Below are 25792 nucleotides of genomic sequence, written 5' to 3'. Positions count from 1 at the left end.
TTAACACAGCTAAGGTATTCATGTTCTTAAGCGAGGGCCACAATCTGCTTCTAAATCCAAGGCTATTGGCCAAGCTTCTTAGCCCCTGATTAGTCTGGCTTCTGATTGTGCTGAGCCTTTCAGCAAATAAGCCAGAATTTTAAAAGCTCAAAAACTGGGTAACAGCTAAATACATGTGTAAGTGTCCATAAAATGAGGGTCACAACATACTGAGATTATTTAGTGAGAAGGAGAAGAGTCTATAAATTAATGCACTTTCTATAATGACAACTTTTTAGGTGATCACACCTTTCAAGAAGGTATGTTCACAGTTAGTAGTAAAAATAAGACAACTGCCCTCCTAGCAGTATTTTACCCTATGAGGGGAAAAAAGTACCAAGAGGTTTTTGCATAGTTCAAATTACTAGCAATTAACGTGCACACTTTTTGAGCAGAATTTTGTTTCACATGGAATAAACAACTGTGAACTAAATATTCATTCTTAAATAGTACCAACGCTTTAGAACATGGGTAAAAAAGTAAACTCTTTCAATAGTTTCATCAGTTATGTTACAATAACTAGATTACTGATAAAAACAACATTGTGGTTCTACTTTTATCAACATTCAGGTATTCAAGACGATTCAGTAGTCTCAACGTGGATCAGCTCAGATCCCCATAGTTAAGGTAAGTTAGGCATTTATAGCCTCCTTCAAGTGCTGTATAACGGTTGCAGTAGTCAATGCGTTTTGCCAAACAGGAAGTCCTTATGAAGCTGGAAAGCTGTTTCCAGAGAACCTCTCACTTTCTGGCAGTAAGTATAAAACTGTATCTAAAAACTCTACTTCTGCTTGGTGTCCAAATCATTAAATAGCCTGAAGTAATATACAAACGATGTTACAAGACCTGATAATTCCTATTATGTAAAGTTTAAAGTATCAGGAAAAAGAGCCCCCGTACACATCATTGGAATAAATATTTACATTTTTAGAAAGCATTGGCACCTTCAGTGATGTATTACAGTGCAGTGAAAGCCTCAGGTATCATAATCTGAAGTTCAAAAACACAGTGGATTTTAAGTTTCAGTTAAGTCTTTGGCCTAAAAGTTAGTCAAAGACAATGATTTATAACAAAAATAAATACAAAAATGACTAAAATATATATATATACAGAAAGTACATCTAATATTCAAGCCTCTCTTTTAAAAATAACCTGTGTCTATTTGTTGTGAGCAAGAATCACACAATCTGATCTTAAAAAAAAAAAAAAAAAAAAATGGAGCAACATGACCTATTGCACATGTAATTTAAGATGATGCTTTTTGTTAAGCCCTAACTACTGCAGCAGGCAAAGTTTATGACTAAAGTAGATTTGCAGGTCTTCAGATTATACTTGAACAAAGTGTGTTAAGGCCACTGTGTGTTTATAATGGACTATGCATTGATGGAAGGATGGAGAACCTGTCTTGACCTTAACCATGCATTCCTTGCATACCTAAGGAGGTTAGAATCACAGGAAAACATCCGCCATAGTGGTTTTGCATATTTCGCAGAAAATACCCCAAATCAACACAGTATCTTCTAAAGCGTGAGTTAGATTTGAAGGGGAAAAGAGGCAGTCTGGAAATTAAATAATGCAAGTAGAGTCTGTTGAAGCAATTTTAACTGTGCAAACAAAAGCCTCAATATACGTATATAATATCTACAATCAAATGGTGAATGTCCATAGTGTTCATAGGTCTAACTCCATCAGTATTCCATTAATGAAAACATAAACCTTTATCTGAACTTCATGGATGAAAATAATTTTCCCTAAGAATAACTTTCATTTTCATTCCATTTTGTGAACCACTGTTTTGTCTCAAGGTCTTTGTATTTCCCATCTTTGATCTGCCGCTCTTCTTTTCGAATTCTTACAGCATGGTATCGGGGGAGACTGTCTTCGTACCTAGAACGCTGGAAGAACCCGCACTGGGGCAGAGAAGAAAAAGAACGATTTAGGTTTCAGTTGCTGCCAAAGTACTACAATTATAGAGGCAGTAAATACTTCCTTTGCACAGACATACAGGTAAGAAAATTGGAAAAAAAAAAATCTGCAGGCCAAAAATGTAGGGTATGTAGCTGTAAAAAATGTGAACCAACAGGTTTCCACCTGAACTAACTTACATATATGCTGTATTAGAACATGAGTCTTGCTTAGTTTGCTGTAAGATAAAAAACAGACATAACTTGAAAATTTTGTAATGTCCCCGACACAAGTCTCCCTAGATGAAATCTAGTACAGCTTATTTGTGCCCTGCAATTTTTTTATTCAAAGACACTGTAAAAACTAATTGAGGAATGGACTGAAATTAATTTTCAAAACAAAACGGAGTTATGGCCACAGTGTTACAAAGATGATGATTGGTACACTCAACTTTACAAGCTTATGATGTCAAGATTAAAGTTAAAAGACATTGTGCCATCCAGCTGTCATTACATACTGTTAGGAAAAAATAAATTAAAGTGGCAAGGTTTTGTTCATAGTATTTGGGGTGTTGGCTTTTTTTGCTTTTGTTTGCTTTTTTTTTTTTTTAATAATAATATTGGAACTGAATTTAAAAAAAAAATATGTTCAGACGTAGACAAAATCTTTGGTCGTCTCTTAGTTAAGATTTCATTAAACATTGTTTTGATGTATTTTAGTTAAGAATTCCTCCCCACCCCAATCCCAAGCACCACTTATTAATATAGTGTACATGCATGCAATATCTTAAGTTGAATAAAGGTTGCTAGAAGCATAAATCATCATGCATCTAGTAGCTTCAGCAAAGTGTTCCTAGAAAAGTATACCTTAGAATTGAAGGAAAACAGATGTTTCCACAGCAATTAAATCCCCATTATGAAAATGCCCTTCATTATAAGCAACATGTATCTTTTAGCATGCACTAAAGGTTAGTAAAGCATTTTTTTTTATCATCCACAGTGTCTTAGCTTTAACTCTTTAACTCTTAACTGCAGCATTGATTACCATCTCCCAGGCTTAAAAAGACTTACTTGTACCGTGTTAAAACATAAATTTTTTTTAAAAGTAAAAATACTTAAAAACCATTGCAACAGATGAAGATGTTTTCTAAAGAAATAAACAAAAGGCTTTTTACACCAAGGTAAACACCTGTGTTTGTTCACGTGCACCAAAAGCCAAAAATCTATTGACAGAACGAGCAAGCAAGTACAATAGTTTGAAATCCGAAAGTTAATAGAACATATGCAGTAAAGCTTCATAGTTAGCCACCGCAACCATAGCACGTGCCATAGCTAAAAATTAAAAAATATCATCAATTACCAATTACAGAAGTAGATCAATACTATGCATCAGAAGTAAGCCTCTCTTTATCAGATGGCTGAGCATGGATCTCAGCCTTGTGATATGTGGCATCATAATGATCTTTCTTATTTCTCTTGAAGAAACCACACTACAAGGAAGCAAGGTATTTAGTCAATTTTTGTGGACTAGAAGAAGTCAAACCTATTAAAACTGACTTAAATTACTGAACTATCTTCCCATTCTCCCTTCACAGGCCAAAAAAAAAATAAAATCACAAGCTGTTTCTAAATCTGAGAACTTCTTGGACTAACTCAATCTGTAAAATAATAGAATTAGCTGAGGTAAAGAATATTATTTTAGAGACATTTTGATAAATTTGTAATATATGTGTCGTGATTGTTGTGTTTTTTTTTTTTTTTTAAGAAAAGCTACTATAAAGTATGTCCATAGCAACTAAAGCTGGCTGGGAAGAGCAGAAAGAAGGCTATGCAGAAACCTGTTTGTGGAGTAGTGCACAGGATAGACACAGGGTAGAACAAAAATGAGTACTGCTTTGACCTGTACAGCAAGAGCATTTGTCTTAAACCAGTCATGTAACTGTCTTGGAAGTACCATGTTTGTCCTTCATAAGATGGCACAGTGTTTGTCATCAAAAGAAGCATTTTACCATGCGTGTGCATATGTGAAAATGCATGTATTTTCATGTGCAGTAGAACACTAGTAGTCATAATTTAACAGCCCACCCAAAGTATTAATTCATCAGGAAGATTTGCAGCAGGGGCTGGGTATTTTTTAGAAAATCGGGAAGTCAGAACTCCTGTCAGAAGTAACTTGCAGCAAATAATAGTTCCTCAGCAAAGCCAACTGCTGCAGTCTCTCCAGAAGAAAGTGACAGATAGGATATTATTTACCTCTTTTTTCTTAATAACCTTCTGCTATCCCATAACAGCAAATACTAACTGCCTATGCCTGTAAAAATAAGAATAAAAGGACTGCCCTGTTATACTTGGAACCACAGTTAGTTGTAAAAATGCCCAAGGTAGTTAGAATAGGTACTCGATTTTTTTTTTCTTTTGCGAATTGTTAATCTTTTGTTATACACACTTATTTAATCCTTTAGGGTTTCTAAGATAAAAAGCCAATACACTTGGCTATGTATTGTTTTCCGTACCTTTCAGTTATTTTCATCTACTATCAGTTTAATGGTATTTCTAATGTTATGAGAACAAAGCCCTGCTAAAACAGTTGTAGATAGTTCACACAAAGTTTCACACCTAGTTGCAGAAGCCCCAATTAGCTGTATCCATCCACATCAAAGTAATTATGGTGTCTGAACATTTGTCTCACCTTTTGCCCAGAGCTCAGAGTATTTCTTTTGCAGATGTGGAAACAGAAAATATTTATAACAAGTCTTCCCGTGTAACTATTTTCCTTCCAAATGTTACAAAACTGAGAAACTGATAATGGTACTGTATGGTCTGGGCAGTTTTGCTCTATTTTGAGTCCCAAATACAAACCAAAATACTTAATAATTTGCTTAATTAGTTTGCTGTCTTGTCACTTGTAGACCAGGAAGTGTAAAATAACCAGATGAATAAAAACTCACCTTCCATAGTAAGAATACCAACAGCGCAAGCATCAGTATTCCAGCAAAAATAGCTACCGCAATGATCCACCAAGGTACTCCTGTATAAAGTGCTACTGGTTTTGCAGGAAAGACAGTAACACGCACCTAAGAGAGAATATACGTGAAGATGAAAAAAGCATTTCAGAAGCATCCATAGTTAATATAAAGCTGCCATTTATACAGTCTTATCTCTTCTCCAACAAGATGACTTCTCTCTCATCTACAAAATGTTTCTGAAGAAAAAGTTCCTACTGTTAAAATTTCAATACAGTAGTGGATTTTTCCAACCCAATTAAAAGGTAAAAATGATCAATAATTCCAAAAAATCAATTAAAACCCTAAACTTTTAGCTACTTTTGTTTTAACATTGTGGGTTTTTTCCCCCAGTCTTTGAGATAAACTGGAAACATCACAACCATAACATATGGTTAGCATTAAATGTTGAACCTACCTGAGCAACTTCATTTGTGAGTTTAACATTCTTAGCTGCAGCAGGAACACTGATTGAAGCCCTAACCAGAATGTCCAGGTAGTTCATTTTGGAGTATTCCTGTTCCAAAGTAAAATATGGACATTTTAGACACAGGACAGGAAAGAACTCTGACCTTCCAAAAATGGCAGGTGAGAGGACTTACTTCTAAGAAAGTACTGTTCCACAGTCTGGAACGCAGCACAATAGATGCCTTGCTGTCTAAGCCCTTCAGGGGACATTTTATGTCCACACAGTTTGCATTCACATTGCAGTCCTGCAATTACACATTTCTACATGTAAATAAAAACACATCCTCACAAATTGCTTAAACTCCCCCCTCCTCCACCCCCCCCAAATTAAAACTTGGATGATATGCATCATATTTATGTGCAAGAACCAAAATCTGTTTGTACTGACAGCAACAGAAAATACAATGAAGATACTATTACCTGTTTATTTTAATGTAGTAACTACGTAGGAATACTTTCCTATTTCTCTCTCTTCAGTAGATAATCTAAGTAGTCAAATTTCAAAAGCTTCGACACTTGAATTCAAGATAAAAACAAAGCAAAGAGATACCTTCTTTCACCCTGCCAAACTCAGAAAAGCCTTATGAGTGCGAGGGGAAGTATCCGACAAAACTATGGCTGGTGCAACGTGCTTACCAAGGTCTTGTATTTTCTTTCTGAGAATAAAGAAAAGGTCTTGCTCTCTGTAGCCTGCTTCTCTGCAACCTCACGTTTCCTTCTTGAGTTATGGGATTCCTAAAAGAAAAAAAAAAAGGGGTAAGAGAGTTTTAGTAGTTTATTGTAAGTATCTCTTAATTCTGACCCCATTCAAGCAGAGAAACAAGAATTCAGTGAGTGTTTTCTTTTTCCAAGATCAGCACGTGAGTGACGTCATTATATATCCCTACTTATCCACACTTATTGCTAATAGTGGAGTCAGAACAATTACTAGAGTTTGAGATTACCTAAAGGAAGGTCAACTGACTACTTTCTTTAATAGGTCAATGGGGGGGTTAGATTTTTAAAGCTTTCAATGCTATTTCAATTTTTGTTCTATATAAAGGGTATTAATGTAACTATGCTAAAAGAGTAAGACTGCTATGGTCAGTAGATACGTTTGTTTTTAAACTGTGTACTAATGGCACTCATTGAGAGTTTTGTTAACTAATGTAGTGATCTGACAAGAATGGGTCTATGTGCATGCAGTTTTAATGATGAAAATTAAAACTCCTCCTAAATGATCTTATATGAAAAAAATAATGAAAATGAAGGCTCAGGGTTTAAGGAAAAAATCTTGCTAGATAGGCACAATGAAGGGCTATGAAACTTTCTTGAGAAATTCTTTTTATCATATTTTTTGTAAGTAAGTAAATTTAAGTGCAAGCCCTTTCTCTTTAAAAAAATTACATGGAATTCCCCCAGGCTGGGGAGATGCTTACGGTTGTTTATTGTTTATTATCAATAATGCTGATGAAATTAATTAAAACAAACAGCAATTTCATCCTGTAAGAACATATGACAACAGTGCCCATTGCAAAAACAGTCACCATGACATAGCATCTATCCTTTAGCATGTTATCCTCATTAGCTGTTATGAAGTCTCCTAAGCCTTGACACATTGATCACATACTGCGCTCACACTCAAGACAACAAAAGTCCTTCTGGAAGCAAGCTCTTATGCCCTACTATCACATGCTGCAGTGCTTGCATGTTGTACTAATTCATGAACAGAAGACAGGGTAACGTACCGCAACATGCAAACTATTGATTTCATTCTCGGGTTGACAGGAGACTTTTTCCAAGCCTTTGGAATCTATTTTCATCAAATAAAGGAGCCATTTGCCATTCTTAATTTCTTTCGGCCATTGGATGTCCAGGGAAGCAGTACCAAATGTTTTCAATGGTCTGCCCAAGTTAGTTACCTGTTAAAACAAACGTTCTTTAAACTGTGAAATACTTTTAAAGGGATTTTTCAATCAGAAGTGTTATTGACTTGGGCAAGTTTTAAGCATGCAGCTACCAGGAAATTTAAGAGCAGATGAAAGATCGTTAAAAACAGAGTATAAATACAAAGCATATACTAAAACTAGCATACTTGGATAGCAAGTAAATAGAGAGTTTAAACATAAAAGGATTAAAATTCCCTAACATGAACTTCAAGTTGTTGATTTTTAGAAATCTGTCTTCACGTGAAACAACTCAAATTTAGAGTTAACAAATCATTCAGTTACACAACTGAGGCAAATTGCAAGGTTTTGAGGAACTGACACAAAAGATAACCAGCTCTCATAAGTCTGGAAGTTGTTTCCCAACATGTTTTTTGCTTCCTTAGTGTTACTCTTCATGATAGCAAGTTATAAAACAGATATTCTAGCTGCTTCTACTTTTAACACATGTAGGTACAGAAGGAAGTAAAGGATTAACAGAGATGGACTTTAATCCTGACAAACCACTATGTACAAAGACATTAAGGCTTGCATTAATGGTGAAGAAAATGCAACACGCTGATAAACCGAGATTTTACAGAACCAAAACTGTCTCTCAGCTTTCTCCCCAATTTATTAATTAGGCAGAAGACCAAAAGAGTGGAAGACCCACACACTCAAAGTGGCTCCTGTGATGTATTCTTGTGCCTGCTCAATCCAGCATGCAGTAAGTACACACACTCACTGTCTGTGTGCATCAGTTAACACCTGGGCATGCCACAGTGAGGGGTCTGGGTTTACATTTGGTTCCCTTCCTACATGGGGTTTTATGCTGTACAGCTGAATGTGCATGAACTGCTCAAACAAACAAACAAACAAAAAAAAGCATACAGCCAGCCTCAGGCCACTTGCTCGAAAGATGATCATAAAGCATCGAGGCCTAAAGAAGCTCTAGTCTGCAGTCAAATTGCATGTTCTGATCAGGAAGTCAGGATTCTGGGACAAGAAAATCCGATTTTAAATTCAGCAACTTTTCCAAATATTCATATGCATAAAGAGAGAAGATGTTCATTTGATTAAAAGCAGCTGTTGGCATTAATCTAAATTACTCACTCTGAATTCATACTCTATGAGGTTTCCAATATGATCTTCAGATTTCACGGCACTCTCACCAATGACGTTACCTCCAAAATATACCTGAGAAGGCTTAGCAACTCTGTTCAGGTGAGGGTGGGAAAGGAGAATAATCACATTTTAATGAAGTCTGCAGCAAAACTGTCGTCCCCAGCCTGGGGAGGGGAGTGCTATCAACACTTACCCAGTGAGTGATAAAAGCAATTCAAGAACTACTTTAGCACTAGCTGTAATTGGAGTCGAATTAACTTGAGTGCTTGTTCTACAATGAAAAGGAAACAGTGGTGTTTATTTTATAAATTTAGTGGTTTTCACTTTACTCTCAAATTGCTTTTGTGAATCAAACAAATTAATTCAAAATGTTTACAACTGTATATAAAAACATAGCATGCGCATGCACACACAAACACGCAAAGAAAACTTACGTTTCCAACTTCAGATTGATGTCTAAGTCTGTTGTATCAACATTAACTTTAGTGGTACTTAAGATCAGATAAAAGGTTACCTAGAGAAGAAAGAACATCCATGAAATATGTAAACATTTTATAAAATATATTAATATATGAGTCTTACAGAAATACACCATCAAGTTCTAGCGTTAAAAAGACTGATCCAAATCAAATTTCCAGTTATGACACACACAAACTTTGGAAGACTGCAGTCAGAAATCAGATTTTATAATTTTGAGTAAAATAGGTGCAACTTACATTGGAATTTCTTTTGAAAGGATTTCCAAGTTCACACTCTGCTTGAGAACCATTTTGGTTAGCACCACACGTTAGCTGTTTTTCCTAATTAAACAGAATATGTTTATAAGTAAAAATATGCATAAAACACAAATTTTGATGTCTTTTTTTCTTAAAAATACTTACAGGATAACCCCTCATCTCCCTGAATGCAGAATACGTCAGACTGTCTGGAAAAGTTGCAATTAGCTTAGCTTCATAGGCATCTTCACCATCTTTTTGTGGATTTTTTGCATCAGATGGATTGTTTGTCACTGTTATTTCCAGGGCAATGTCCTTCTGATCTTTCAGAACAAGCACTGGCGTGCCATTTTCACTACAGAGACAGAGTATACAGGGTTGTGTGCATTAGGAAAACAGATGTGTATGAAAGTTTGCTTCTTACTATGGTTTACCCAAATGTCATTCCCTCTATTAGGGAAGAACTACTCTAAGACCGTAAACACATGAATGGTTGTAGTTTTTTTTTTTCCCAGACGAGTATTTCATCTCTGAAAGTGGCCAGCAGTTAACAGAATATAACAGACACACCCCTCAAGTAATCAAGAGTTTATACAGTATTTCCAAACCAGCACTTGCATCTGGTTCATGTCTAATAGTGATGCATTTTCTCCGAATAAATCTACTGACCTACATTTGTCTTGTAAAGTACACACACTTTTGGTTTCCGAGTCAGATTGTGGCACTCGCAGCTAAACGTGACTGACTGTTCACAGCAAGTAAACATACTTGCTTTTGTTTGTTTTACACCTCCTTTCTAATTTCACTGTCCCTCCAGGGAGGAGGGATGCAGCAGGGTGTTAAGTGCGTGTTATGGTGAAATGATTTCTCTGTTCACTTCTCTGCAACTGCTTGTCTTGGGCTACTAGACTATAGTATATCGTGTTGTCATACTCTCAATCAAATTTAATCTCAAAAATAGTTAACAGTAGCACACACAATAAACTACTGCAAGACTGGTTTAGAATTTCTGGTTTCTCCAGGGGTTAAATCCTTTTTCTCTAACTTTTAGCCCACATCTGCACAGTTGTGGCCTCTTCGTACCCACTGGACTCTGTACTATCCCTCTTCTAAAGCTCATTCCCACTCCCTGACCTTCCTCACCCTGACAGATCAGTACAGGGCTGTGTTTGCCAGACTAACAGAACAAAGCTGCTCCACCTCCCAAAACTCTCTCCTAAAAGTTCTTTTAAACACTTATTAATTTGATTTTTAGCAATGCAATTATCAAGGCTTACATGGGTAAATAAGTAAACCTGTCTTCATTTCCTTCTCTAGTGCAAAACCGGTACTGAAGTTTCAGATTGCTGTGACATTCATTGTCTTCTCCACATCCTTCTTTTAAGAACTCCACCTAAACAAAACCAAAGCACTTTTATTACTGCATGCCACGTGATACAAGCTTAAAACAAGATTTCTGATGTGCAAAGCATAAAGCATCAACAGGGAGCTTGGAGACATTTCCCTGGGTAGAATAAGATGACCTGACTCTTACTTCTTGCCTGTCAAGAGAGTTTTTCTTTGTGAGACGTAGCCCTTGATGCTGATAATTTTGAACTTTAAATGTGACTAAAAGGCAGAGTTAGATAATGCCGAGTGAGAGGTACACTTCTAATGAGGAGAAATATCCTTAAAGGCTGATTCTTCAGTGAGCACTGAGGAAATGAGATCTTTTACCCAAGATATTCCCTCTTTTTAACGTCACTGCTGCAGAGTTCTAATGCTGTTAGAGCATCCTAACCACGGAAGAATTAGACTGTACATTATTTTGTGATGTGGGACAAGTGCTCATAGCCAGAGGCGATGGGTGAGCCAGCAATGTGCCCTTGTGGCCAAGAAGGCCAATGGTATCCTGGGGTGTATTAAAAAGAGTGTGGCCAGCAGGTTGAGGGAGGTCATCCTCCCCCTCTGCTCTGCCCTGGTGAGGCCACATCTGGAGTACCCTGTTCAGTTCTGGGCTCCCCAGTTCAAGAAAGACAGGGGAACTACTGGACAGAGTCCAGTGGAGGGCTGCAAAGGTGATCAAGGGAACAGAGCACCTCTCTTATGAGGAAAGGCTGAGAGACCTGGGTCTGTTTAGCCTGGAGAAGAGAAGACTGAGAGGGGATCTCATCAGTGCTTATAAAAATATCTAAAGGGCGGGTATCGAGAGAACGGGGCCAGACTCTTCAGTGGTGCCCAGCCACAGGACAAGAGGCAACAGGCACAAGCTGGAACACAGGAAATTTGCTCTGAACATGAGGAAAAACTTGTTTACTTGGAGAGTGACAGAGCACTGGAACAGGCTGTCCAGAGAGGTTGTGGAGTCTTCTCTGGAGATATTCAAAACCCACCTGGGTACATTCCTGTTCAGCCTGCTCTAGGTGAACCTACTTTGGCAGGGGGGTTGGACCAGATGATCTCCAAAGGTCCCTTCCAAGCCCTACCATTCTGTGATCCTGTGATTTCCATTTTTAATCAAAAGTACATTTCCTCATAAACTTGTTGGGAAGAGAAAAAACCTCATACCTATCAACTATACCATCTTCACTTTTGTTGCAAAAGAAACACAGGATCTAGTTCATAACATTTTGTAACAAGTTCATAGCACAATATAAAATATAAGCCAGTAGTTACAAGTCCAGTGCCACCCCAGTTACTTCCCTTTGGTCATAATTTAGCTTTCCACAGTCTTTAAAATTCAGTGATATATCAAAGTGCAGATTTATGGGAAAATGTGATCTCAAAGGCTTACTTTTGTGGTCTTTGTTTCAGATTCGTTTGAATTTAGAATCGGTATAAGATCCGGAAGTGATCTCTCTTTTCTTGTGGACAGTGAGCTAGACTCCAGGCCAGCAATTTTAACACTGACTGATATTGGAATGGGGCGTAGCTTATCTTTAATTTTTTCCTGTTAAAATATTTTAAATAGCTTAGTTAGTGTACAGCACAGAGAAGAAAACATAAAAACTAGCTTTTGATATACATTTTAGAATAAGCAGTGAAGCAAAATCTTTTCTGCTACATTTTGCAGTATTAAAACTATTTGCAGTATTAAAACTATTCACCATATAGAAACCCAGTATATTCTAAAAACGTGCAAGAACACAAGGACCCTATCCTTGCTGTCTTGCCTTTTTTCTGGCTTCCTGATCTGTTTATTTCTCTCAGCATTAAGAATTCCTAGAATAACAGGTGGTAACTCGGGCAAGTGAAATTCACACTACAACAGTAAAATAACACACTTTCGCCCTGTTGCATAAGTTCAAGCTCTTTAATTTGCTGTGGTCAAAAGCACCTTGGAGGCTCCTTACTGCTGAGCCACAGAGAGTCCATTCAGCTCCTGGAGCTGTGCCACCTTTAAGGGCCAGTGCAGCAGCCAAGTCGGCGAGCACATACCAAGCTTTCTTGTCCTGCCCATTCATCCCCTCCAAAACCCATGGGTTGAAATTCTTTTCCTAGCCAGTCACACCGTTAAATTCTATAACAATTACTTCCGTTGGAAACGGCTCTCCATTTTTGGCATTTATTCCCTTTGTATTGTTCCAAATTAGTTCAGCTCTATTGACCTCCAGAGCATGCTGCAGCAGCTACAATTTTTATTCATGCTTTGTAAGAAGGGCAACAGGAGGAAGCAGCATGTGTGCATGGAATAGTAAGGTACTACTTAACTATGCTCTTTTTTCTAGTTTTGAACCTTTATATTGTATGTGACTTAAGTTCTATACAAAGGTACCATGAGGCTGAAAAAAAAAGCATGCTTTTGTTTTAAAGGGATCTAAATGAAATAAATAAAATAAAATACTTTGCCTTACCTGCAGTACAAGCTTGGTTGTCACACACTCTTTTGAGTTCTGCCCCCTTAGGGTTGTACTTGCAGTAAACTGATCGGAGAGGTGGTCTCTAAACCGTACCCTAGATGGCAGGCCTAACTGCCTCCTCTCGTTTTCTGCTTCAAATGTATAGTTGATCTCTATGAAGAAATAAAATAGGTCACTATAAAAAAAGATCCCTTGCCTTATTAAAAAGGACTTTCATTTCTCCAGGTATGATCTTACAACATTACTCTAGAAGACTGTTTCAGCCAGTGCTGGGCTTCACAAACTGTTTTCAGTTATTTACAAAACTTTCTCCATCTGTCAGTTTTGTCCCTCTCCAGTTGAGGGCCCGGTGTCCTGTGCATGCGTCTAAAGGAAACATCTAAACCAAATCCTTTTATTCCAAAAGTTGCCCCACTAGTTTACCGGCAGACAGAGCTGGCTGGAGGAGCTGTAATAGCTGCTGTGGAGCCAGTAGAGGGCTGAGATACAAAACTTTTTAAGTACTCTGACTGGGCTGTCCTTGATTTCTGTTTTGTCCCAAATAACACCTAAGCAGCCAGCAGGATTTTGAGATCAAGGTACACTGTTAACTTTAACACTGAAAGCAAAAGTGTGACTAGAGCTTTCTAGTTGATACTGAGGCATGTTATGATAGATCTGAACTCTGCATCTTTTAATCATCTCCATATTCACTGAGCTAATTCAATGTTGCAAGGATGGGAACAGCACCCAGTGTGCCAGACCTAGGGAGCATGCAGAAGGGCATACATGAGCCGCCTCTGAGGGCTGGGAGCGCTTGACCTGTTGAAGGACCAGGACCTTATGCAGACACATCCTATGGATTTTACAAGTAACTGAGAAATTCAGGACAACACAGGAGGAGAAGGAGGTTTGGGCTTAAAATTCTTCTAATTTCCTCTCAAAATCCTGCAGTTTTCTGGGCTGTAATAACAGCAGCATCGTAACGAGAAAAAACAGGAGATGACAAACTAATGCTTTAAATTTTTAACTATATTTACGGCACAGTCTTCCAGGCTCCTATTAATAAAAAGATTTTTTTTATTTCAGTTACTGATTTCCACAAATCTATTTTCATGAATACAGAACACTGTTTTATAGGGTAAGTCTCCGATAAGAACTAATGCTTACTAATGATATACAAAATGGGCTTTTAAAACTATTTTCTAAAGCAGCAGCAACCTAAAGAGGCAAAATTATTTTGGTCTGTATGGCAGCCATTTGCTCCCTGGCAGTTAGATTACCGAGAAAGCTTCAGTTCAGTCTGTCATCCACAGAACTTCCTAACACACCAGCATTACCCTAAATACGTGTTACTCTCAATACAGATAGTGCAATAGCTGATAGACCTCAGTATTGAGTCACATTTTAAATTTGACAGTCACTATAATTTGTGTACTCTTCTTCCATGATACACTCTAAAGAAACAATAAAAAACAAACCACATGACAAACAAAAAATATTATCTTCAAAACTTACTTATTCTTGGATTTAAATCACTGGGGTTTGCAGTATATTGAAAACATGCTTTCACATCCATCCTGTAAAAAGTGCCAAGAAATTAATATTAACTTCAATAAGGCGTGATCCAACAGACTGAAAAGTTTTAATAGTCCATTGACTGATATTATTGGTCTTACAACTGTGTATTTCATGCTAGAACAGTAACTTGCTGCTTACTAAACTGAATTACAAAGCAAGAAAAAATGCTTAATAAGCAATTCGAAAAAATATTGTCTGGCATTTGCTCTCACATCTCCACTCATGAGAAAACTGTTCAAGTTAAGATACTTGTAAGCGTTAGAAGTGGCAAAGTGACATTCATTTGCAAAAATGGGCATTATGAACAGAACATATTCCACACCTTGCCTTTAGCACAGTAGTCACAGCAAATTCAAGAAGTCAAAATGGTCACATGTAGGTACATTTGCTTAACCTGCATGACTGTCATATCCCTTCGTGTTATCATCATCACTGACTGAACGAATTTTGTCAACAAAAAACTCAATACACCATGGCTTCTGATAGAATAATTCTTTTAAAATTTACCATATTTCACTAGGGTCCTCAGGGTTCTTTTTCTTTAGATCAATTCTGTCAGGCTGTACTGTAATGCTTCTTTTAATGCTTATCACAGGCCGAGATCTTCATTTGGGGAAAATGGGGAACGAAAAGAAGGAGTAAAAAAAGAAGGAAAAAATTCTGTTAAGATTAAGGAAATAATTCGTGTGAATCCCAGATGCCCTCCATGCCTGCACTGATTTGCAACAAAGACACCCCAAGAAACACAAGAGTTTGGCTTTGATAATGGTTAGAAACAAAAGAAAACTACTTAAAGCTAAGCAAAGCAAATCCCAAAAACCAACTACAGTTGTATTAAATGCCTGACAGGGAAGCAGGCTACATTAACGTGACATGGTTGTCATTTTATACATATATAAAAAACCCAGAAAATTCAAAGTTGTGGTTCCCACCCCAATGGTAATTCAGCCCCTTTGACCAACTGCAGGTACTAAAATTCATTCAAATTAACGTTCACAACAGCTTTAATGTGGAGCCTGGGTGGCTGTGGGAAACGATGTTTTCATTCCCTGACTCCTCCGCGTGTAGGCTGTAACCATAATTCAGTTTGATAACTTTTCCTTTCCTCTTCCTTTTTGGAAGGGACAAGAAAAGACAGTTCACGTGAACAAATGAATGAACTGATCCTGCTGTCTTTGAAGCATCTAAGGGTTGTTTAACATGGTGTCCTGGTTTGAGGTAAAACAGAACCAATTTTGTTCAGTAACTTCGCTTCTTAGCTGGGCCTCTTCTAACAACTGAAATTAACTGCATATTGTGCAGACAGTGTTCACTCTCTCAGAGTGATAAGGCCAATTGTTTATAGCTGATGCCCAGGCATGGTATGCAGAGAGGCTCCTGCTTATACTTATTGTCATAACAGTCAAGGCCAACCAACTTTGTTATTTGCCACGTTGGAGGGTCGGAAGCGGAAAAGCATAGTGGGGTCCCACCTGCAGGGAGGAGCGGACAGGACAGGTGACCCAAAACTGACCAACAGGGTATTCCATCCCATCTGCCTCATGCTCAGTATAAAAGCTGAGGGACCAAAGGGTCAGGGGCTCTTCCTTCAATGGCCGACATCTGAGGAGGACTCTCTCTGCCTGTGATCCCAATCCTGACTCCAGATCCGGAATCCAGTTCCCGTCCGTTACTGAGTCCAGCCTGGGACTGCCCCAGTGCCAGCCGGTGACGTGATTGTCATCTCGGGAGCTTGATACGGTTTTGTATATATTTTTCATTATTTCTTTTTATTTTATTATTAATATTTCATTAAAGTAGTTTAGTTTCTTCTAAACTCTTAAGTCTCTTTTTCCTCCTCTGCCTCTCTCTTTGTAGAGGGGTAGAGGGGAGCATCTGTCGGTCCCATCTGGGGTCCTTCGGGTCCCCAGTGGTGGATTTGGCCTAAACCACGACACATGGCCATTAAGCCACCTCCTCCTGTTCTAGCAAATTTAACTGGCCCACCCCTTTCACTGTTCGTCACCATAAAGGTTTTCATTCTTACCTTTGTAAAAGTTTTTGTACTGCTCTTATCAGCAAATCATTAAAGCTCCTTTTGAATAAGAAGAACACTTAATAATCTACCCAACTTCCCTTCCACAAGCAATGAGAGTTGCTTTTGTTGGGTGCTGTTTCAGTATATTTAAGAACATTCCAATTATATTCACAGATACCATACACCTTAGAGATGGGATCATCAAAAAATTATCCGAAAGATTATTTTGCCTGAAAGGTAAGTTGTTTTCATCTTCAAAATTGAGATAACCAGTTTTGGAGCTTCTGCTCCTCCTCCTTTGGAACCTGACTGCAACCACCAAAGACCTGAACTTGATGAAGCATTCACAGCTCTGAGGAGGAGACAGTCCTCTTCCCGCTCATTACTAGTGATTCAACTTAACAGTAAATTAAACTGGGAAAAAAACAGAAGACTGCAAAAGACCATGACCTCATCCCTAATTAAAGCAGACGCTACAGAAATCCGAAAGGATCTCATCTGCAGGGCTTCCTCACAGCTGTTTCATGGACCCACTGCAATCTCAGCAAGGCCGTATGCCTCACTGCTTTTGGAGCCTCAGCTACAAAAGAGGGGTTTGGTTTTGTTTTATTCTGTCTTCAATAAAGCGGGATTAGATTTATGTAAGAGCAGCAAACAAAAGCTCTAGCAAATGTATCAGTTCACTTCCCCTTTCTTAAGGCAAGAGAATTACTTATCACCCTTAATTAATTCCATCAAAGGACACAGGCATCCAAGTAAGCTGCCATAGGGCAAAATTGGAGTACAGATATACGACACACATCAGCGCTCCACAGTAACTGTCTACATGTATGGATAGTAAGGCAGCTTCTCAGTGCGAAGAGGAGTATAAAGTCACAAACCAATTTATCAATTTTTTTTTTTTCCCCCAGAATTTCCAACTCCTAGAGGGAAAAACACACTCCAGGCCAAACAGCTTTTTATTACCTTGGAGCAGTTTGGTTTTAAAAATCTAAACCCAAACCCTTGGCATAATTAGTTACAGTTCTGTATATAATACCTGAACACAGATACAGAATCTGAAAGGGAACCAACAGCAATATCAGGGTAGGAATTTTTATCCAGGTCCATGTTTCCAGCAATAGAGTAACCAAAGAAACTGGTGCCTGTTTTTTCACCATCAAGAATCTAAAGAACAAACAGATTGAGGGAATTCAGACATTTAAAAGCTATAAAAGTGAAATAAGTAACAAGTTAACATCATTGTCTTATGGCCAGGAAAAAAATTAAAAAAAAAAGAGAGAGAAGAAATACAAGGAAATAGGACCTCTGTATTCAGGTGACACTGAAGTGCCAAGACGATTTCATTTTCTTCCAAGCAGTTATTTTACAACAGCAATGAGTACCAGAAATGACTGGTTTGCATAGAAATGTTGCCTAGCTTATCTTTATTTATAGTATTTATGCAGTATAGGCACTTGAGACTGAAAAAGTATTCTAGAAAAGTATTCTAACAGTATTCTAATAAAGTTCCATTCTCACCTTGCAAAGTGCACAGTGGTTCTCAAGAAAAAAAAAAGTTATAAACATCTTTTAGTAAAAAAAGAAAGTGAAATAGTAGAATGAAAGAGAAGATGAAGAAACAAATTATTTTCAAATCCCCAAATTTCCTTCAAAAAAGCTAAAAACTTACACATCTACATATCTTTTTCCTTCTCTACATGTTATTGGTGCCAAAGGACTGCCCCAGAAGAAAAACTTGTATTAAAATCAAGAATTTGTAATCTTTCTGGTCAGCAATGCAATCTTTGAAGGGTCCTGTGCCTTTTCTGCATACCCACCACCCCACTTGCAGTAATGGAAGAGGAGAAGATGGATAGCCCCATCATCCCTTTAACTTTGTGCAAGACTACTTATATATAGTAAAGGTTATTTCGTTACCTGTGCTGGTTTTGTATTTATTCCATTCCTGGATCCATGATAAATGTATACTTTGCCAAAACCATCGTATGGAGCCCCTACTGCAATATCTGTTGAAAATAAGTTGTAACATCTAAAATCATTCTTACTCTTTCTGCAGCTTGCAATCATGATCAGGGTTAAGATGTTGCAAATCTGGCATTAGCAAAAAGGTCATGTACATTTTTATTGTAATCGCTTTTCACTCACCTGGATATCCGTCCTGATTAATGTCCCCAACATTTTCAACTGCAAGACCAAACATGGAGTCAGTGGTTCCATTTAAGCGAATAGGTTTTACTCCTTCCCATTTGCCTTGCCGGTTCATGTAGATGTACACAGCGCCACCAATATCTCCACTTCTGTCAAAATACTGTGGGGCTCCAACAACAATGTCTTGCCATCTTAGAATGAAAGAAAAAAAAAAAAAGATCAGTGCTTTTACGGAAGAACTGTGAAAAATAAGTGATCAGACTGTGGTCTCAAGGTCAGCGAGTCAAAGAGCTGCTGAGAAAAGACTAAAAAGTACATTAAACTGGTTGAGCAACAACAGCTCCACTGATGCTGCAAGCTGATTATAGTCCCTTTGTGACATACACAGATCTTTCTAGGGCCTTCTTTGGGTATGAGATTTCTTTACGCTAATTGTTTACATTTACATAAACTCTTTTCTATAATGAGAAATGTAGACTGTCCCCTGACAGGTTCTCCGAGATGCTCGCCATTTCCTCCAGCAAAACATGGCAGATGGGAGTGGGCATTCCTTGTATTCCTAATGTAAAAAAAACAAATCAGAAATAAACGAGGTTGCCATCCTTCATTATACAGGCAGCAGGAGTTAACCGCGGCCATACCCGTCACTGTTGAGATCCACAACAGCAACGTCGTAGCCAAAAGAAGAGGCCAACCCTTCTCCTTCAAACATGTGCTCCAGTGAAAGCGCTCTCTGATTTTTCTCTTTTTTCAGTAAAACAACTGCTCCACTGTGGTTGGCTCTTGGGGCACCGGACACAAAAGTCATCTCATCTTGGGAGACAATTCCTTTACCAGAGTCCAAAGAGAAACCTTTAACAGAGAAAGAAATAAAATATAAACAAATAAACAAACAGCCTGTATTGTTAATAGGAAAAAGAAATTCCCCTACTATATTTAAGTGGTATATTGAATAGAAGTTTTGTCTAAAACAGCATACGATATCCTGGGAATTCTCCATTTCTATTTGGACTGGTGGATGCATGTTTACAACTTTATACTCCTTCATACATTACATTTAAGTATTTCCCCCACAAAACGTATTATTTCATTGCTCACTCAGATATATTTTTCACAGACACCAAATACAAGATCATTTTTAAACATGCCAGCTTAGAAATGACTAGACCTTACCACTTGAATATAGCTCGAGTATTTCACCTCTGGCAAAATTATTATAAAACTTCCTAAGTACAAGTCAGTATCATTCTGTTGCAAACATGCAAAATGTACTGCACAAGCACAGTATTTTACATGGATGATGTATACAGTATTTGAGAATGACCTTACATGGTAATGGTGAAATTGGCAATTTTTTGATTTAGTTCAGCCCTAAAGGACACGTTCAAATGAATTTAGTCTTACGTATTCTTTATAAAGGTCAATACATTTTAAAATATATGAAAAACTGAGTTAAAATAATATACTGCATATAGCAACATATCAAATAAAAGTCAAAGTAGAACATTATGCACATTGCAAGGAAGAAAGATGCTTGCCAGCAGATGGAAATCGCCCGTCTGAAACACTTCACCACTACTATGAAAATTCTCAATTACAGCAATTCACACTGAGACAGTTTCAGAAAAATTCAGGGAGTCCCATCTGGGGTAGGGATGAGAGGGTCTGCAGAAATGCATGACAAATCAGTGTTTCTCTGAAGCCGTGTTATTTTGCAAGCTCCTCTTCACCCGAATCCCTGTTTTTACATGCTTTTACTTGCAATGCATTTGAGATGATGGGGACGGAGGGGAAAGGATAATGTCAAAGGTCTGGAGATTACGTCTGACCAGATGCTGCCACCTCAAGTGGTCACAAACCTAAGTAGCTATTCATCATTACATCCACCGGTTTGTCCACCTGTATGCCGGGAGGCAATGTTTTGTATACAAACTGATCAGGATGAGTATCTGATACAGCTGTCAAAAATAGAAGACCTGTAAACAGCAGTGAAAGATTGAAGAGAAAAAAAAACAGTAGTTAAGCAAAGCAGCTATAACCGTGTTTATTTACTGTCTGAACAGAGGGAACAGCAATGCCAGTGAACAGCAGACTTGCCTGGAAGATGTTTTGATTGCAACAAATCAAAGGCAGCATTTACATTTAGGAGATAAATGCATTTGTTATGAAACTGCAAAAAATCAGTATTACTCTGTTCACAGCAAAGGACACCTCCACAGCACTCCTCGCCTTACCAATTCTTATTTCACCAGAGGAAGTTATCAGCTTGACTTTCTAACGTAAGCTCTTACGATTTTTTTTTCATCCAGTAATTACTGCTGATATTTAATGGAAGTTTATGTTCTATTTCTTGTAACAGGTATGTACCTCAAAGTTGGCTCTTTTCTTGGCTTGCTTTTACTTTTTATATTAGCAATGCCCTTTCTATCTGTTCAGCTTTCCACCAATCACACAGAAATTCCGGTTTCAAGTTACCAAAATTGTATTTGTTTCATATTCTCAAAGCAGTGGATCAACACACCGCAGAAATCTGTACTAGAACAGAAAGGTTCTTTATCCTTAAGGCCTTTCCAAAAGTGCAGCGTAGCGTTTTCTCTGCACCAGCATATCTCACTGGTGTACAGTAACATCCACTGGCCTAAGGATAAAGCGCAAGAGACTCACCTCCTGCAACACAGACACACACTTAAAATATAAACACTACTGATATTATGGCATTTTAAAGGCCTGTGAAAACTTGAAGAATAAAAAAATTGCACTCACCTACCAGGAGAGAGGAACTTGCAGTCATAACAGTTACATCCAGAAACTCCAATTTTTATAAACCTTCTGATAGCGCATGGCAGAGACCTTGTGACTACAGTACTACTGGGAACCTGTAGGTCCTCATCACAGCTCTTAAATCTCTCATTACATTAGCAGCTCTTCTAGGTACCTCAGTAGAGTATCATCTTACACTTAAAACTGGCCCACACATCTGGTCCAGATGGAGATGTGAATTATCCAAAATGGTTAACATGTTACAAGGTCCACAAATGAAGGATTTTCTGCACCCATTTCGTATCACTGCACCAGGCTGGGAAACAAACGTTTAAGAAGCCTGAAGAGATTTACCTTATGTACTTAATCCTACCTAAGTAACTGTTAGCTGGAACAGGAACTAGATTCTTATCTTGGCGGCTCTCATCACCAACTTCGTAAGGCCCATCATCAAAGATACCCAGATCATAAAATGTCTGATTCTTTTGCTCTGCACGAACCACCCCTGAAGAAATGAAATGATAAAATAAAAGTAAATGTAAAGGAGAAAAATAACAAATAAATGGTTCCCAACTAACATTAATTACAATGAATGAGAGAGTGACTGCTGTTTAAATGGGACAAACACAAAATAGTGCACTTGGTGACGGTGTTTTCAAAAGGCAATGAATCTCTAAGTTCTATCTGTGTGCCAGAATCTCCTGCTGCTCTACAGAGAGGCCATGCAACGATCTGGAAAACATGGGATACTAAGAAAATTCTCAACAAAAATATAGGACCAACTGGGTCAAGAACCACCCTCATCCCACAGTTCTTAACCTCACACAGCCTCTCTTAAAAGGCAGGTAAGTACACAAGAACACACACAAAAAAATTACTGTTCAGCTATGACAAACACCAGTGACATATTTAGAAAACATTATTTAAAGGGAAAAGAGCTATTGTTTGATAAAATGCGTGCTTCCCTTTTATCAACATGTATATTTAACATTTTGGCAAGCACAAACATGTTTTTCCACGATACAAGAGCACTCATGACTGATATACTGTTGTAGCACTTCTCTGCAATTAAAGTAAAAGTGTCTGAACCCAATATGCTGTTTCAGCTTGGTCAGATTTTGTTGACAGAGATGTGGAAGATTAAGTTTTCACTAAAGTACACCTTGTGCCAGAGCTTAACTCAAACATTTTGCATGGTTCATATAGCAGGCACAGGTCTACAAGGGGAAAAAAATGTGATGGTTCGAGAATGAGGGAAGTATTTACAGCTGTTGGTGTAATGAAGTGCAATGGGAAAAATCACTTGAAGAAAAAGAGACAGAGCTGGCCATTTAGATGCTTCTCAATATAAACTAACAGAGAAAATCTATGGGGTTTTTTCCCTTAAGTTTTGGAATATCTCCTAGCTGATATAGAGTACTTGGCTCTTAGTCAGACAGATTATCCATGGAATTTTACATGGATATCCATGAATTTAGATACGACTACACGTAGTATTGCTCTGTTCAGTTATCTTCCTGCAATCCTCCAGTATTTAATTTGGGAAAGCACTACTTTCCACAGACTTCACAAAGAATAAAGTTGAGAATACTGCAGGATAAGCAAAGAACTCAGTGCAGCTATCTAACATTTGCTCAAATGCAGGAAAAAAGGTTGGTCAAATAACTTCAAAATAATTTAGTAATCTGTTCCAGTATGGAAGTCTCAAAGCAAGCACTAATAAGGGAAAAATTTGCTGTACGTATGTGCATAGTTCCATTATCCATTCACAAGTACTCCCTCAAAGATATTTAAAGGAACTCCAGTAAATACTTTTGATACAGGAGCATAGCATTTTGTGAAAACAGGGTAAAATCATTAGATCCCTATTATCCCCTCCCCCTCAAAAAAAAAAAAAAAAAAAAAAGACCCACACACACCAAACTTCAGATGCAACCTTTGTGAGCAATCTCAGAGGAAATGGGAAGGGTAGGCAGGAAGGAAGCCAGGTCGTACCTTTCCAATTGTAAGTGCCTGGGGCACCAAATACAATATAATGATAGTCTCTAGTAAATGTAGCAGCAACACCTTGCTGACAGGAACCAAACTTCTCATGGCCTCTTAAACGACCATCACAAAAACTCCATACTCCATTATCCATATCATCCTTAATAGTGAGATCCTGGCTCAGCACATAGCACCTTCCAATGATATCCCGGGTTTCCTGCACTGTGTTTACATACTGCCTTTTCTCATAGCGATGTGCACACGTCTGCAAGATAGAAGAAATAACAAGTGATGCTTTCTGTATGCTTGTATGCAAGTCATCAAAGAAGGCTGGTCTCCTTTAGCAATACTGCATGCTAGCAACACGGTAAATCACCTTGTAGTCACACCCGTGTCGCAATGCAGAGAAAGTCCACTGTTCCCTATGGGCAACATATGGGCATCTATGGGTACAAGTCAAAGCAACCAACTTCATGGTCAAGGAAGGGTGCACGGTTAAATCCCTCTTCTCTGTGGGATTTAACATTTTTAGCCCTAAAGCTTTCCCTGATACCTAATACCCTATCTTTCAAGAAGTGAGGAGAGAACCACCCTGTCTCTCAAAGAAGGACATGGCTGTGTTTCCCCACAGCTGTCAGTTAAATGACTTACTTGTTTGTGCAGGACATGAGAACCATCATCTACCTGAGACTATTCAGAACTCACCCCTTCCAGAAAGGTGCCACAAAGCAGAGGCTGAAAGTTTTTCCAGTGAAGGGGAGGGAAGTTGTTCCTACTTCCTACGCTGGATGTTGCACTTACGGGACAACTGTCACTGGGACAGAGCAGCAGCACTGAGCACAACCTATTCCTTAACCTTTTGGACTGTTCACCTGGGAACAGAATTCTAATCAAATATTTAACACCAAGGATGAAGAGCCACTGGGTTAAGTGGTGTAACCACCAAACCATTGCAAAAAGAGGTGGAACAGTCAAATCCCTTTGACAGCAGTGTTTTTGGCAGAACCAGACGTAGTACGTGTGTGAAAAGCAGAAGCAAGCCAGGTTTCTCAGCTGATATATGTTTTTGATGGTTCCTGTCAAGGCTTAAATATTAAGCAAACACCCAGCTGCTCCCGAGCACTGCAGCACTGCTCTGCTGCATAGCAGCCTTCAGGCTGCCCAAACCTCATCTAAGAAGTCCATTTGCCACTTATCACTTACAAAGAAAAGCTCCTTCACAGAAAAGACAAGACAGCATTAGTTGATAATTAATTAATGAGCAGGACTCTTTCTGGCTGCTCTGTCCCCCTTCGGGTTCTGAGGCAGACTGAAGCAAGCTATCACTGCCTCTATACCCTTAAATAACCCCAGATTCACACCCTGAAGCTGCCTGCCTCCAGTTTTGGAAGCAGTGATGTCAAGCTGCAAGAATATAATTAGATGGGGAAGCCTCACTGCACACCCATTTTATGATGTAGCTGGTATCCTGCAGCATCATGGGAGGTTTATTTAACTGAGAAAGAGCTAAAAAAGTAACATTCTCTGGTTAACTCCTTAAAGCTTTTTCTCTCTGTGTTGTATAAACTAAAGAACAGCTAGTAGTCTTACTGCAGTGCAACGGCCACATTCATTCATAGGAGCAACTCAGCCAAAGTCCCTGATGAAAGTTAAAGTGAGGCTGATCATCTTGGAAAACAGGCTGATGACAGTCTGCTATTTTTACAACCTTATCACACTATTTTTCCCTATTTCTGTAGCCAGTGGTATTTAAAAGAAACAATGTGTATATCACAAAAAATAAGTGGACACCCTGAAAATGAACTGTCCATCCTAGATTGTTACAAAGGTTATAAAGAAAGGCTAACTCACAGTTAGAAAAATAATTTAAAGCTTTTACAATCTCAAGTGTCTCACTTTGCTAGGGAGTCATTTAAGTCCTTACAAGAAATCACAGGAGTAGACATAGCAAAGTTATCTTTCAGAATGCTGCACAGAAACGCAGACCCAAAATGTTTTTATAAGTCAGTCCTTTAGACTTACCACCACATTTCCTCCTGGCCCCTGACTTTGGACAGTTACACCCATCCATTGGTCTTCTTTACTCTCCATCTTCGGGTCAGCTGCAGAATATCATAATACAGTTTCAAATATTGACAGTTAACTACTTTTTTTCTTTTTTTTTTTTAAAGTCCCTGTCAGGACTGAACTTCATACAGTACATGAGACAGTCTGCAGGTGGCAGTGTCTGTACGTTTTATCACTGACAACATCTGTTTTATTAAACACTTCTAGCATATTAGTTCATGTCACATCAATTTACAAAAAAATAAGATCATCCA

At 38.2% G+C, this 25792-nt stretch overlaps 1 protein-coding gene across 1 annotated transcript; it reads right to left on the bottom strand.

The window, feature by feature from the left end:
* Positions 1 to 1841: 1841 nt before the first annotated feature.
* On the bottom strand, positions 1842 to 25573 carry ITGA6 (integrin subunit alpha 6). The gene is made up of 24 exons (XM_082484441.1): positions 25494 to 25573; positions 23481 to 23736; positions 21859 to 21990; positions 19367 to 19577; positions 18723 to 18916; positions 18495 to 18583; positions 17614 to 17741; positions 15065 to 15160; positions 14495 to 14556; positions 12992 to 13149; positions 11932 to 12087; positions 10436 to 10551; positions 9324 to 9513; positions 9159 to 9242; positions 8877 to 8956; positions 8636 to 8713; positions 8431 to 8533; positions 7141 to 7314; positions 6050 to 6148; positions 5548 to 5658; positions 5364 to 5462; positions 4892 to 5017; positions 3304 to 3433; positions 1842 to 1949 (listed from the first exon to the last, which is right to left on the bottom strand). The coding sequence occupies exons 1-23, from the start codon at positions 25560 to 25562 to the stop codon at positions 3326 to 3328; spliced, it is 2919 nt and encodes a 972-aa protein (XP_082340567.1). The 5' UTR covers positions 25563 to 25573; the 3' UTR covers positions 1842 to 1949; positions 3304 to 3325.
* Positions 25574 to 25792: the final 219 nt, after the last annotated feature.

The sequence above is a fragment of the Vanellus vanellus genome (genome assembly GCF_965231255.1).
Source record: "Vanellus vanellus genome assembly, chromosome: 5".
Classification (NCBI taxonomy): Eukaryota; Metazoa; Chordata; class Aves; order Charadriiformes; family Charadriidae; genus Vanellus; species Vanellus vanellus.
This window is presented reverse-complemented; position numbering and strand designations above follow the sequence as displayed.